This window comes from Pogona vitticeps, chromosome 1 (genome assembly GCF_051106095.1).
Source record: "Pogona vitticeps strain Pit_001003342236 chromosome 1, PviZW2.1, whole genome shotgun sequence".
Classification (NCBI taxonomy): domain Eukaryota; kingdom Metazoa; phylum Chordata; class Lepidosauria; order Squamata; family Agamidae; genus Pogona; species Pogona vitticeps.
This window is the reverse complement of record NC_135783.1, coordinates 185,992,862-186,007,905: the sequence shown is the minus strand read 5'-3', so window position 1 is coordinate 186,007,905 and position 15,044 is coordinate 185,992,862. Positions and strand designations below refer to the sequence as shown.

Genomic DNA, 15,044 nt, shown 5'->3' with positions numbered 1-15,044 from the left:
AAGTGAAAATTGCAAAATCACACTTCAACCCAAGTGTAAAACTCCTGCCTTGCATTCACAAAGTAAAAGTTTGTTGAAATTTAGCAACCTTTGTATGCTGCTTTTAAGAGTCATCCCTGGGCTGGGATAACTATCGATCAATCCAGCAGCAACCAATTGTTCCCTCTCTCGCTCAGATTTTGAAGACAGCCATGCCTCTCCGTTCAAGATCGTTTTCCTGTCTTTTTCCAATCGGGACAGTTAATTATACACAGTTAGCATTCTGTCTACTACGTGGTGAGTCAGTCATGAAGCTTTGGCTCAATTAAGCTCTGTTCATGCAACAATTATTTTTTCTACAATATGTTATTTTTCTTCTATCCAAAACTGAGTAAATGAGATTTTCTTTTCTTTCTATTACAAGTGTCTCTGAATGAGTTATTGACTGAGACAGTAAGTGCCAGTTGAAAAAAACAAACTTTGGGTAGGCTTGAAGTTGATTCTGCTCTACAGGTCCCTGAACTTTTTCCAACGCATCGTACATATTTTTAAGCCACAGAATTTCAACACTCGGCTGAAAAAGTTTCCAGCCCACCTAGAACTCCTGCTGCCCCTCAAAGCTCTTGTCTGTATGACCAAGAAGTCCCACATGAGGAAAGTGGGATAGAACGGTAAGGAGTGGCTTCAAATAATTCCTTCTGTGAAGTGGCTGCAAGTAATTTTATGACCCCAGCATTTGAACTGTAGTGTTCTACAGAAAACCAGTAGAATTCACTCACCTATTTTCTGATCTTCATTAGCAGGAGTTAAAGCATCTAGCGCTGGAATACATCGAAGCAGTGCGCAGCCACCACCTAGAACTATGCCTTCTTCTACAGCAGCACGAGTGGCATTAAGGGCATCAGTGACTCTGTCTTTCTTTTCATTCACCTCAACATCACTGGTTCCTCCAACCTAACATAAAAGAGATTCTTCTTTAGATCTTGAACACATTCTTACGTGGATTATTCTACAAATAGAACATCACGCCCAATAACAACATAGCTAACACTCATCTCAGTCTGTAAAATTCAAAATATGGCTACCCTGACCAAAAGATGAGATGCTAGTCCTTTTTAAATCAAAAGACACATGTAGTGTCACAAGCAACTTTTGAAAGCCTCCCATTTCACACAACATCATGCTTTCTGGGATAGAAAGGCAAATGTTACCTTTCCAGAAAGCAAACCTTAACATCCTCTGACAGGCAGGACTAACTGTACTGGTGCACTGACGTCAGTACCAAGCAGGATTTCACTTTTGTCATGTAACAGCTGCATTGTTATTCATAGTTTAACCTCTTGATAACTGACTGCTAAGACCAAAATGCCATAACTGCACTGATCTAGGTCTTATGAAGGAGAGAACTATACATGAATCTTCTCACTTAGTGTTGCTGTACAAAAAGATGGGGCTTCTAGATAATGTAATGCTTATGGCTCTAGTCAGCTGTAAACTGGTCACTGTGCTCTCTCTAGCTTTAACTGAATTTCATGCATTCATTGTGGGCCCAACCTTGAGATGAGAGCACACTGTCCTTCAGTTACTTAACTTCCACAATTTATCATACAAAAACATTACTTTTTAGCCCCAGCCGTAACGAATTACCTTTTTCACAGTGAATGTAACTTGAGAAATTTTGGTAGGTTGATACTTAATTGACTTAATAGTAAATACAAGGTTCTCCCTGAAGGGCCATCAGAAACTGGTTGTTCCTATTCTAAAATCACCTTCAACATTCTGCCTTTTGAATCTGATTTTCAGGAAAGATGTTGTCTATCTGTAAACCCAAAATGAAAATGGGTGTACTCACCTTCAGTACAGCCACTCCATCAGAAAGTTTAGCCAGACGTTCATTCAGCTTCTCCTTCTCATATTCACTTGTTGTAACGTCTAGTTGTTCAACTATTTCCTCAATGCGTTTTTCAATTTGGGCTTTATCACCTTTCCCTTTAAGTAGCAAGCAGTCATCTTTGGTCACAATGACTTCCCCAACTTTACCGAAGTCATGAGGTTGAATATCTTCCAGATTTAAGGACAAACCTTCTTCCCCAAACACCTGAAAGATTTGAAAAACCATTGATTTCCCAATCAGGTGCCATTTCTCAGATTTGCATCAGCTGCTGGAAAATGGAAGACTTCACTGGTTTCAAACCTATGATGCCACTGAGGCTACAAAACTAAGAACACTTAACATGGCAATCAAGTCCAAGTGAGGTCAGTAAACAGGCTTATAATTTTATTGTGAGTGCTCATACAGATGATTTTCCTGAACACCTTCTTTACAGAAAGAACTGGTTATTCTACAGCATTTAGCAGATAGACAGTGTTTCAGCAATTACTTATCTGCTACCTCAAGGTACAGCACCAAAAGACTGGGCCTCATGTAGCAGAACTTCAGTTTTCTATTACAAGTTAAAATGCTTATAGACAAATTTTCTATAGTTATAGGTCAGTGTTTTATACTGTGGCTCCAGCGCTTTACTCAGCAAACTTAAGTCAGCTAAGACATAAGCTACTAATATTCTGTCCATGGGATGGTTTATGGCTCCCACCAAGCACCTTGGGTCAGTACTTTGCAAGCTTAATGTTTCTAGGCTCAATTCCTGGCCTCTTCAAAAAGGGCTGAAAGAGCTGCCTGCCAGCCACAGAAGCCAATACTGAGCTACATTCTGTCTTCTAACAGGCAGAACCCAGAACTTGAGAGAGAGAGAGAGAGAGAGAGATCCTGTAGCTCTCAGCTGAACATGCGAGTAATCATTCCTGACTTCGGGCCAGGTCAATCTGTGACTTTCCTACCAGCCTGATGGGTCTTAAAAAAAAATCCAAAACTATTGAGCCAGACAGACCAATTGCATGATTTAGTATCAAATGACTTGCCACGTTCCTACTGCAACTTTTATGCAGCATCTCCAAAGTTTCTGAAGTAAATATAAACAAAGCAGCAGTTATACATCACATGGTGAGCTTCCTAATACACAGGAAATCCTTTAAAAGTTAATCATTTCTCAGTATTATTTCTTAGTATATATGTCAGTATTAGCCTTTACTTACAGCACCACCTGTCGCAATGGCCATATCTTTAAGCTGATTTTTCCTATTGTCACCGAAACCTGGTGCTTTTACTGCAACAACCTGTAAGCCAACCTTCAGCCTGACGAAAGAAAATACCATTTCCAAGTTAAGAGAGATGAAAGAAAATGTTACTTCACAGATTAATGAAAATGTTACTAAATAGGGAGTGACCCAGAACTGAACTGGGCCAAGGTCTTCTGCAGTCCTTGTGTCTGGAAGGAACCATCAGAGCTAGTTAACCAGATTCCCTTCTCTAGATTAACAGCTGCAGCTCAAAATCACAGAGCTTTGAGAAAAGTGACAACTCCCACTTCCCCGGGGTCCTGCTCCTCCTAATAAACGATGGTAAGAAATACAAGTGAGGTAAAGAAGAGTTATAGTGTTTGACTAGAATGAAGACCTCTCTACTCCTTGCATTTCCCCAGAAAAAAACCAGATCACCAACTCCTCTCTTCACCATGATGACAACCAGGTCTCCTTCTACTGGATTCACATAGATCCAAGGGGGGGGGGGGACCAAAACAACCACAAAAGGTTCCTACCTACCTGTTTAATACAAGAGTGCTGAGGGCCTCTCCATCAACATCTTCAGCAATAATGACTAAAGGCTTACGGTGATTATTGGCAATTTCAAGAGCCGGTACTATCGTTTGAACATTGGAAATCTTTTTTTCACTGATTAGCACATAGGCATCTTGGAATTCACATTTCTGTCCTGCAGAATAATGTTACATTATCTTATAAAATGTCCTCTTAAAAACTGTACACCTTTCAAAAAAATCTTTAAAATCCTCATTAACTATAGGACATGATCAGAGATGGGCAGGAACAGCTGGTTCGGTGTTTTGTGCTGGGTTTTTTTATCGGCCAAACAGGTAGTCATTTTGCAAACAACTGTAACAAGACCATGCAATTTTTACAGCAGCTTCATTAGTAAAAATATTCTGATCAGAACTAAACAGTGACCGAAACAGTATTTGTAAAGATTGGTAATAATGCTAGCAGATTTCCATCTTTCTATTTTCATTTATTTGCACATATAAATATCGCCAGCTACAAAAGCAGGAAAATCACAGGTCTAATTCTGCAAAAGCTACTGAGACTGGGTCATGTGCCTACAGACACCTTTACAGGCCACCCCTCAGCATAAAAAAAGCCTATTCAATTTAACCTCCCTCTACTGCACTTCATTGACCAATGCAGTTGGGGAGAGCAATCTGAACTTAGCATTTCATTCAAACTGTATCAGCTTACCTTTGGCAGTATTTATGAAGTAGGGAGAGATGTAGCCTCTGTCAAACTTCATGCCTTCAATGATTTCCAACTCATCATTCAAAGTCTTCCCATCCTATTTTTAAAATAATAATAATAATAAAAATTAACTGCACTGATCACTTTCTCTTAGCCTTGGAAAGAATCCAAGCATCAACCCCCAAACCAAACTACTTCGTTGTTTTGGCTGCTTGAGTGAAGAATAATCCCTTGTATGCCCTAGAAATTCACATTTTTTTTGGAAATCTGGATCTTTATACCTCCCACTGACTTTTCTTTGAAAACAATAACCACCCCAGCATACATGCTTTTCCATATGCATGCACAAAATGTAGTTAGACAGAGATCTATATCCAGGTTTCAAACCTTTGAACTTGTTCCTTAGTATGTATTCAAGCAAACCAAAACCAAGCCCGATTTAAAAGAAACGTATAAATGTGGTGTGGGAAATAAATCAAGTGCCAATATTTAGGAACAAAAACCATGACCCAATTCTCACACCTCTTTCATTAGCATTCTTCCTTCTAAAAGAGAAGAAGCAAAAGAATATACAGTGTTCTCCCCTCAAACCACTGTGGCTGAAACTTTTGATCTGCATCTGAAAGGAGAACTGGCAATGAGCCACTGCCTCCACACCTAATGTCTTCCTTATATGGTATATACATTATCTTATCTGGTCTAAATCCAATCTGGGCTAAGATATGACTAGAACAATTGCATGACCTTGTCACGTAGCCACACTCAAATACTACTGAGGACCCAGCCAGTCAGCACAGTGTTAGAGATAAAAGTTTTCTTCACACAAGGCTGTGGCCAGAATCCTATTACACACACACATGTGCTGTCTTAAGTTCAAATCTCAGCAGTAAACTGCCACCAATTAGGCAGCCAAAGCTTGCATTTCTAGTCAGACACCAACACATGGGACCATCTGTGATACAAGCATTGAAATCTTCAACAGCAGCTTGTCACCAGAATTTATACCACTAGACAAATGTAAGTATAAGTCTAGGCTTCACTGAATGAATGAATTTTTATTTTAATGTGATGCTTTCATAATTGCACTCTAAAACAGTTTACTTATATGCCTCATTTCTTGCACATTTGATCATGAAGGATTTGTTCACCTGAGAGAAAATGGGGTAAGAAATACAATTTCCATGGGATCTAAAGATTATTACTATAGTCCAGAAATGGCAAGATTTTAACTTCAACACACCATTCCTTGCTGCATGAACATTGTTGTTGTTTAATCATTAAGTCATGTCCGACTCTTCATCACCCCATGGACCAGAGCACGACAGGCCCTCCTGTCTTCCACTACGTCCCAGAGTTTGGTCAAATTCATGTTGGTGGCTTCGATGACACTTTCCAACCATCTCATTTTCTGTCATCCCCTTCTCCTCTTCCCTTCACACTTTCCCAACATCAGGGTCTTTTCTATGGAGTCTTCTCTTCTCATGAAATGGGCAAAGTATTGGAGCTTCAGCTTCAGGATCTGTCCTTCCAGTGAACACTCAGGGTTGATTTCCTTCAAAATGGATAGGTTTATTCTCCTTGCAGTCCAGGGGACTCTCAGAAGAGTCTCCTCCAGCGCCAAATTCAAAAGCATCAATTCTTCGACGGTCAGCCTTCTTTATGGTCCATCTCTCACTTCTATACATTGCTACTGGAAAAACCATACCTTTGACTATGCAGACCTCTGCTGGCAAGGTGATGTCTCTTTTAAAGATGCTGTCGAGGTATGTCATCGCTTTCCACCCAAAAAGCAGGCATCTTTTAATTTCGTGGCTGCTGTCACCATCTGCAGTGATCATGGAGCCCAAGAAGTTAAACTCTGTCACTGCCTCCATATCTTCCCCTTCTATTTGCCAGGAGGTGATGGGACCAGTGGCCATGATCTTAGTTTTTTTGATGTTGAGTTTCAGACCATTTTTGCACTCTCCTCTTTCACCCTCATTGAAAGGTTCTTTAATTCCTCCTCACTTTCTGCCATCAAGTGGTATGTGCGTATCTGAGGTTGCTGATATTTCTTCCAGTAATCTTAATTCTGGTTTGGGATTCATTCAGTCCTGCCTTTCACATGATGTATTATGCATACAAGTTAAATAAGCAGGGAGACAAAAACAGCCTTGTCGTACTCCTTTCCCAATTTCGAACCAATCAATGTTTCCATATCCAGTTCTATCTGTTGCTTCATGTTCCACGTATAGGTTTCTCAGTAGATAGGGTGGTCGGGCACTCCCGTTTCTTTATGAACTTGCCATAGTTCGCTGTGTTCCACGCAGTCAAAGGCTTTTACGTAGTCAATAAAGCAGATGTTTTTCATGAACTCTCTGGCTTTCTCCACAATCCAACACATGTTAGCAATTTGGTCTCTAGTTCCTCTGCCCCTTTGAAATCCAGCTTGTACCTCTGGGAGTTCTTGGTCCACATACTGCTGAAACCTGCCTTGGAGGATTTTGAGCAGAACCTTGTGAGCGTGTGAAATGATTTTGAGCATAACCTTGTAGGAACATAGCTATAGCTTTTTGTACCATAAAAAGGAATTCAGATCCTTCAGTGTACTTCATTTCCTGTCTCTTGAGAACACCTGGCCCTTACCTTAACTGTAATTACACCTTTTCGTCCCACTTTTTTCATGGCATCAGAGATTATGTTACCAATTTCCTTATCTCCATTTGCTGATATTGTAGCAACCTAGAGGAAACAATAGACAAATCAATATGCATCAATTCTATAAAAACTAACTCGACACGGGGGCGCTCACTACCTTGGTGCATGCGCTCGTAATCTCAAGATAAAATCACTGTAATGTGCTTTACGTGGGGCTGCCTTTGAGGCTGACACAGAAACTTCAGGTGGTGCAGAATGCGGTGGCCAGGCTCCTTACAAGAGTGAGGAAATACCAACACATCTCGCCAACGCTGGCCGCACTGCATTGGCTGCCCATCTGTTTCCATGTCAACTTCAGTTTTAATACTTATAAGGCCCTAAACGGTTTAGGACCTCGATATTTGGAGGAACGCCTCCTCCCACCAAGGTCTACCCAGATCACCCGCACGAGTCAGGAGGTGAGGCTGAGGAGCCTGATGCCAAGAGAAGCCCGGAAGGAAAAAACACGAAACCGGGCCTTCTCGGCGGTGGCTCCTCGCCTCTGGAACAATCTCCCTCCAGAGATTCGTGCGCCCCCCACACTGGGCACCTTTAAAACCCAACTAAAAACATAGCTATTTATCCACCAGGCCTTCCCTCCACCCAATTCTTGATTTCTCTCTTACTTTTCCTTCTTTATTTTACTGCTGTTGCTATTTTATTATTATGTATTTGTCTATGTTTTTATTATCTGATTTTATATTGGAAGCCGCCTAGTGGGCCAGATAGGCAGGGTATAAATCAAATAAATAAATAAATAAATAAATAAATAAATAAATATTTTAAAAAGAAAAAAATAGCTTTAAAAAGTTAGGCTAGCTCACAGACAGCACACTACAAACAGCTAATTAGAAACTAACCAGAATTACCTGGGCTATTTCTTCAGGTGTTGTGACTGGTTTGGATAATTTCTTCAGTTCTGCAATAGCAGCATCTACAGCTAACATCACCCCTGAAGAAACAGATGAAACACTCACACAATTCACAATAAATAATAACATCATTTAAGTTATTTAAAGTGACATAGTAAAAAAAACCCTTGCATCAGAGGCAATCATATTCACTGCTACAGACAAAATCACTAAATAGCAATAAAAATTCTTCTCCTCTTGTAGGAAAGCTCGGCAATATTAATAACAGCTAACTTTCCTCTACTGAAGCATATGTCAGGAAAAAGACAGCAACCAACTACCACAGTATCACACAATTTATCCTAAATCACATTCCGCTAACATACTTGGCCAGCCAGGAAACCATTACCTTTGTGGCCACAGTTGACATTTCATCTTTGCTTTTACAAACAACAGATTCAAGATGCAAAGCCACAAATGCATTTAGCCATTATAATTCCATGTTGCATTTTCACTGCCCAGCACTGAGCTGGTCACAACACATTAAGACTGGATTCCTTACTTAACTGTTTGGCTGAGATAAAGTATCATTCAAATCTTAGAACAGTGGTCCCCAACCTTGGGCCTCCAGAGGTTCTTGGACTTCAACTCCCAGAAATCCTGGCCAAAAGAGATGGTGGTGAAGGCTTCTAGGGGTTGTAGTCCAAGAACATCTGGAGGCCCAAGTTTGGGGACCACTGCCTTAGAACACCACTACTAGCGTATTTCACAGCTGCATTCAAGGGAAATAAAAGTCTAATCAACTGCTCCCATCTGCCAGTGGAATGAGCCATGCCTAGCAAAATGGGATTTCCTTTAAAAGTCCCTCAAATATGGCCTGGATGTTTGAGGGGATATCTAGCTCAGGGAGCACGTGCAAGGAGTTTTTAAAAACAGGAACCACCACACAAGTAGAAGACTTTGCTTGCCAAACACAGGTTGTGGCTCCAAAACTCTTAACTAATGTAATGTGTGATTACTATGCAATCACTTACATCACGTCCTCCCCCAACGCTGTCCACGACACGTTCCAGCAGCTCCAGCCACAATACAGTGGGGTCTTGACGTGAGAACTTAATCCGTATTGGAAGGCGGTTCTCAAGTCAAAAAGTTCTCAGGTCAAATCTGCATTTCCCATAGGAATGCATTGAAAACCATTTGATCCGTATCTGCTCTTTTCTGTCCATAGAAACTAATGGGAAGCTGCTATTCCGCCTTTGACCACTAGAGGGGGATATTTTGTTTCTTTTTTTCTTAGGTCAAGAAAGGTTCAGGGAAGGCAGGGAAAATACAGTCCAGGCAGTAACAGTACCAGGCAGTCTGAAGACTGTCTCCCAATCCACTCTCTAAACGCTGCGAGAAGTGAGGAAGCAGACAGGCACCCTTTTCACTGGCCAACAGTTAACTGAAAGTTCAAATTTTGCAATTTCCCTGCCTCCCACGTGGTTTTTTTTTCAGTTCTTAACTCAAATCTAAGTATGTAAGTCAAGTCAATATTTTCCTATGAGAGTGGTTCTTAAGTCAAAATGTTCTTAACTCGAGCCGTTCTTAAGTCAAGACCCCACTGTAATTGATATAATAGAAAGAACCATCTAAAGGGAACCATGCTGGGAAAAACTTCACCAAAGTATACCTTCTTACACAAAATTCTTCAAACCAACGGCTTAGCATAAATCAACACCAAGGCTCTTACCTCTTCTGATTTCTACTGGATTTGCTCCTTTACTGATCTTTTCAAACCCCTCCTTGGCGATGGAACGTGCCAATACTGTTGCAGTGGTAGTGCCATCTCCTGCCTCTTCGTTTGTATTGTTGGCAACATCTTGAACCAGTTTGGCCCCAATGTTTTTGTATTTGTCCTTCAAGTCAATGGCCTTGGCTACTGTCACACCATCTTTAGTCACCTTAGGGCTTCCCCAGCTCTGTTCAATAATTACCGTTCTTCCCTATTGTACAATACAAGAAAACAACACCGGTTTGTTCACGCCTTCATGCATCATTTAGACTTTATTCAAATCACTTTCTCCCAGTAATATTTAGAACAATTTCCCTCACATCTTAAGTTTATGGTCCAAAAAGGCACATGTTGCAAGTTCCACATCAGGATTCCTCCAGTTTCAAACCTGTCCCTCCAACAATTGCATAAAACAAAGCCTATTTTACTGAACAATAAAACATCACAGTAGGCTTCGCATCTTTAAAATCTTATACCATGTATACACTTTATATATTTGAGGGAACTTGTGACTGCTCAGGGACTAAACAGTAGTCCTTTTGGTGGGCCTTCATGAGCAGCCAAAAGTTGCCTTCACAGCTGACTGCATTTCCCTGAGGAGTAGGGCGTATTAGGAGAAATCCTGATGTATAACTTATGCTTGCAAAAGGGTGATGTGACCACCAGGGAATGATTTGCACTAGCTGAAAACTTCCAGCTTCTGTCCTACAGCTTTTCTGACTTCCGTACAATCCCTTTTAAAGTACTGAAGATCTGGCAGCCACAGAAAAGAACAAACTCTTTAATTACTGAAAACTGCTCCTTGCTATTGACACTATCAGCCTTCCACAGGCATAAATTATGTGGATAACTGTGTGACATCATGCAGCATATAAAGAGACTGAAGACTAGTACAAATGTGTGGAAATCTCTCTGGCCTCACTTTTAGCCAAATATCTCACACAAGAGGCATCCAGTAGCCTTCTGAGTCCCTCTGCTCAAGGTGAGGTCTAAGAAAGTCCCCCAGGCTCCAGAGAAGGCTAACAGCAACTATGCTGCAAAACACATATGACTGTAGTCAACCACATTTTTGGACCTCTTCTTCAAGGAGCCACAAATAGTCAAGAGTCAACAGTAAAAAAATGCCCTCACACATATGCAGGAAATAGATTGAAAAGACAGATAATTTAACAAAAGCACAGGGTTTTGAAATATAGATACAGTGGTGCCTCGCATAGCGAGGTTAATTGGTTCCAAAAAACACATCACTATGGGAAAACATTGTCAAGTCAAACGCGTTTTCCCATAGAGATGCATTGATAATCCGTTCCAATAGGAAAGGCATCCGGATCCCACCACCCTCCCCCCGCGGCTCAGATCCAAGCCACAGGGGGGGAGGCATGGCTGGACTCTTCAGCAGCCGCCACGGCTTGGATCCAAGCCGCGGCGGCTGCTGAAGAGTCCCGCCATGCCTCCCACCCTCCCCCCGCGGCTTGGATCCGACCCACGGCAGGCTACCCCAGGCATGGTCGGACTCCTGAGAGTCCGACCATGGCCAGGGAAGGGGAATCCCGGCGGTGGCCTCGGAAGGACCCTTTGGAAGGGTCCTTCTGAGGCCACCGCAGGGATTTTCCCCCAGCTGAGCAGCGGAAGCGCTCCTTCGGAGGCTCCCGCTGCTCAGCTGGGGGAAAATAGTGCCTATGGGGAAAACATCACAAAGCGATTTTTCCCCATAGGCAACATCGGTATGCAATTGCAAAAGTGATGGCAAAAATGCCATCGCTATGCGAATTCGTCGTTAAACGGGGCACTCGTTATACGAGGCACCACTGTACTACTAGGGAAGCATGGCATACCAGAATGAATTAAGTTACAGAAAAACTTTACATATTGCTTCAGATATCAACTACTAGAAACCAAACACTCACATTTTTTTTCACACTGCAATTTTTCTACAGTGTAACAAGTACCAAAAGTTATATTAATAATTCTTTTTAAACTTGCCAAACAGAGCGAGACTGAAGATACTTATTAATCTCATCTCATACTGGGGAAGTCCCTGCCATTCCCTGTCTTAGTTCCTACCCTCTTTTCCCTCCACCTCCAAGAAACCCCCCCTTCCTTAAACCTTGAGGGGAGAAGCAGCTGCACTTGACTCAACTTATACCTCTACAGAATCCCAAAGACAAGCCAAGAATCATAACTGGCTTTTCCCTAGGCTAGGAACAACATGCTCCCATTTCATTAACACTGACATGCTTCCCTCAGGCAGATATATTCAGCAATAACTTTCCAAGTATACTAAGTCATACTATTCAAAAAAAAAAAAAGTCCGAAGGGCATGAGCCAGTCAAGTGATTTTTTAGTGTCTACAGATTCCCTTTCCAGTGGGATTCTCCCACTGAGAAACAGAGGCTTTCCAACATTCTGGCAGGAGACACTTTAACTGTAGTTCATTCCTCCTAATACATGGCTTCACATCAAGGCCAAGGAAAATATTTTCATCACCTTAGGTCCCATGGTGACAGCTACTGCATCAGCAAGAAGATCCACCCCCTGTAGCATAAGGGCTCTCGCATCTGCTCCAAATTTAACATCTTTGGCATAAGCTCTTGTAAGATGTGGAGCAAGTGCTCTGGATACTGGCCTCATCTGGCGTAGCACTGTTGGTAAACGTAGCATTCTAGAAATGAAAATTGGCAAAACATACAGGGTTAGTTGTTTACCTTTGCTTGAAACCTCTCTATTCCAATGCAGGCCAGGCCAAAATTAGAACTGCAAGTTCTACGCCTTCCACAATACAATTTTCTTTGATTCATGCAAAAGATCTGAAACTAAAGATATCAAAATATTGTATTCTGGAACACAAAGCAGGCAATGTCATCAACGTGAGAGGAACAATGACTGAAAGCCTCCTCCACCACCACTGTATAGAAATATGGAAAAAAATTTACTGGTAACTTATTGACAGACCACTTTAAACGATGGAAATTAAAATTCTAGCCCACAAACATACTTCTCCAAGTACTCCTGGAAGATTGCTTCCAACCAGAAACATACAAACATCATTCTGGTGCTAACAACATTTAGTTGTGTACATACTTGATCTGGAGAAAGAACCGGCACTACTTGCCAGAAATAAATTAACAACATGTTTCTACAGATTCTGGAATTTTCTGTCAAAGGCTAGTAGGTTGACTCTTTTCTGTTGTCAGGCATATATATACATATACACATACACATATACATACATATACATATACATACACATATATACACACACATACACATATATACACATACATATATATGTACACACACACACACACATATACATACTGTATATATATATATGCATGCAAGATGTTCTGGTGAAAGAGAGCTAATCAGCTGGGGACTGACCTCATATTTCAAAGTTCAATTGACTTGTTTCTGCAATGTATTTTAATAAAGTCTTTATCTTTAATAGTTGTTACTGTAAACTACCTTAAATATTTTCTGATTAGAAAGCAAGAGTAATATTAGATTTTTGAAAGTGCTTATATTGATTTATCTCCAAGTACTGTATTACAAAATTGCTTTATCTCCAAGTATTACAAAATAGCCTGGTTAGATAACTCAAAGGCTTAGGTATCTGGCTGCAGAGCCAGAGGTTGGGAGTTTGATCCCCCAGGACGCTTTCTACAAGAGCTAGCCTGTGTGGCCTTGGGCACAAGCTGCACAATCCTGGGTTGCCCCCTGCAAAAGCCAATGGGAAACCACTTCTGAGTCCTCACTATGGGGTAAACCCCAAAAAGGCTTGTAATGACTCAGAACTGACTTGAGAGCACACTGTCCTGTTATCATAAACATTCATAGCACCAGCACTAACTCTGATCATTCAGAGGTACAAAATGATAGGACTGCTCTCTCCCTCCCAGGCCCGCCTTGTAGTGACTTTGGAGCAAAAAAGCCCTGCAATTCAAGCTCACTGAGGAGGACCAACCCAAAGGGCACGAAACCAAGGAGGCTGGTCAGACACCAGGTGGGAAAGTGGTGCAAGAATGGCGGTGGCGTTTGAGGGGAGGGTGCAAAGGTTGCATTAATCTTACAAGAAGAAAAAAAGAAGAGTGGAGGGGAAGACGAAGCCTTTTCAATGAACAAGCCAAGCGTATCCTTGGGGGGCCTCCACGGTCGGAACACAAGGTCAAATAAAAGAGCCCCGACGCCCCCCAGCGGCCGACGGGAGCGTTGCAAGGGGGAAGAATTCCCGCCCACCGAGGAGCCTTCGACCCATCGGCCTCCTCCCCTCCTCTCCGGGCAGCAGGAAGAACCGCGGGAAGTGGGGGGACGAGGGGGGGGGGTTCAGCCCTGGATTTAAAACAAGGGTGGCGGCGGTGGTGAGACAAGGCAGTCTGGCTTAAAAAACAGCCAGACTCCCCTCCGAGTGGACTCGAAGCAGCGGAAATGGGACAGAAAAATGCGGACCTCTACACGTGTGCGTCCAAAGCAGGGCCGAGAAACGTGGGAAGACAGGCTACGGAACGGCAACTCCTTGGGTTAGCACACGGGGGGGGGGACGCTGGGACCTGCAGTCTTTTGCTACCAGAAACGCCGCCACACGTGCCCCGCCGCTAAACTACTTTGGCGACCCCTACCTTTGCGGCACCTTCCCTCTCACCATCATCATACCCTCTCGTCTCACAGGCCCACCGCAGCCGGACCCGAGCTGGGCCAGCCTCCTGCCTCAACACCAAAGGTCATCCTGCCCTGATGATGCTAAGACGAGGGGAGGCGGCGGCGCTGTATTCCCCCCCCCGGCGAGCACGTCCCTCCCTCAGCAACCCCCCCACCTTGCATGCAAGTCTCCCCCCCCCAAAGTCAGGAGGAACTCAATCGCCAGCCATCTTAAAAAGTTCAGCTTTGTACGCCTTGCAAAAATGAGTACTGTATTACCAGATAGGCTGAGGGCCTCCATGTGCGCGAGTGTAAAGCACGAGAAGTTAGTTTGCAACCGATTTCCCCCCCCCCTTTCAGGCCCTTTTTCCATCAAATCCCGCCAAGAAGCGGAATCCTTAGGCCGGAACCCCATTGAAGGCGGTGCCTTTGGTCCTCCTGGCCAGGGGAGCCTCCGCCTCTCCTCCAAGAGGGGCGAACAACCAAGAGCCAAACCCGAAAAGAAAACCCACCGCCACCCCTCTTTCTCCTCCTCCCCCCTTCCTTCCTCTGGTGCTTTTGCAGGTGGGGGGGCTCGCCCTCTCCCCGCACCCACCCACCCTCACTTACTTGGGGCGTTGGGTGCAAAAGAGGCGGCTCTCCGTTCCACGCCGTGCAAGACGAACCAAGGCAGCTCCGAAACCCCACGCGCGGCGCTCTGGCCTCTCGCGCTCGGCCCCTCCTCCCGACCCCACGTGAGAGGGCGGGGCCAGGAGGGGGCCCCG

The 15,044-nt window shown here is 43.2% G+C and overlaps 1 protein-coding gene across 1 annotated transcript in view; it reads right to left on the bottom strand.

The window, feature by feature from the left end:
* The window catches only part of HSPD1 (heat shock protein family D (Hsp60) member 1), a 16,053-nt gene extending 1,009 nt beyond the window's left edge, over positions 1–15,044 (bottom strand). The window contains exons 1-10 of the mRNA XM_072979388.2: positions 14,890–15,044; positions 12,133–12,307; positions 9,604–9,856; positions 7,890–7,972; positions 6,970–7,065; positions 4,348–4,441; positions 3,640–3,808; positions 3,073–3,172; positions 1,832–2,077; positions 759–933 (exon numbers count right to left, since the gene is read on the bottom strand). Of these exons, the coding sequence (XP_072835489.2) occupies positions 759–933; positions 1,832–2,077; positions 3,073–3,172; positions 3,640–3,808; positions 4,348–4,441; positions 6,970–7,065; positions 7,890–7,972; positions 9,604–9,856; positions 12,133–12,306 (1,390 nt within the window). The 5' untranslated portion in view covers position 12,307; positions 14,890–15,044. The remainder of the gene's footprint in view (positions 1–758; positions 934–1,831; positions 2,078–3,072; positions 3,173–3,639; positions 3,809–4,347; positions 4,442–6,969; positions 7,066–7,889; positions 7,973–9,603; positions 9,857–12,132; positions 12,308–14,889) is intronic.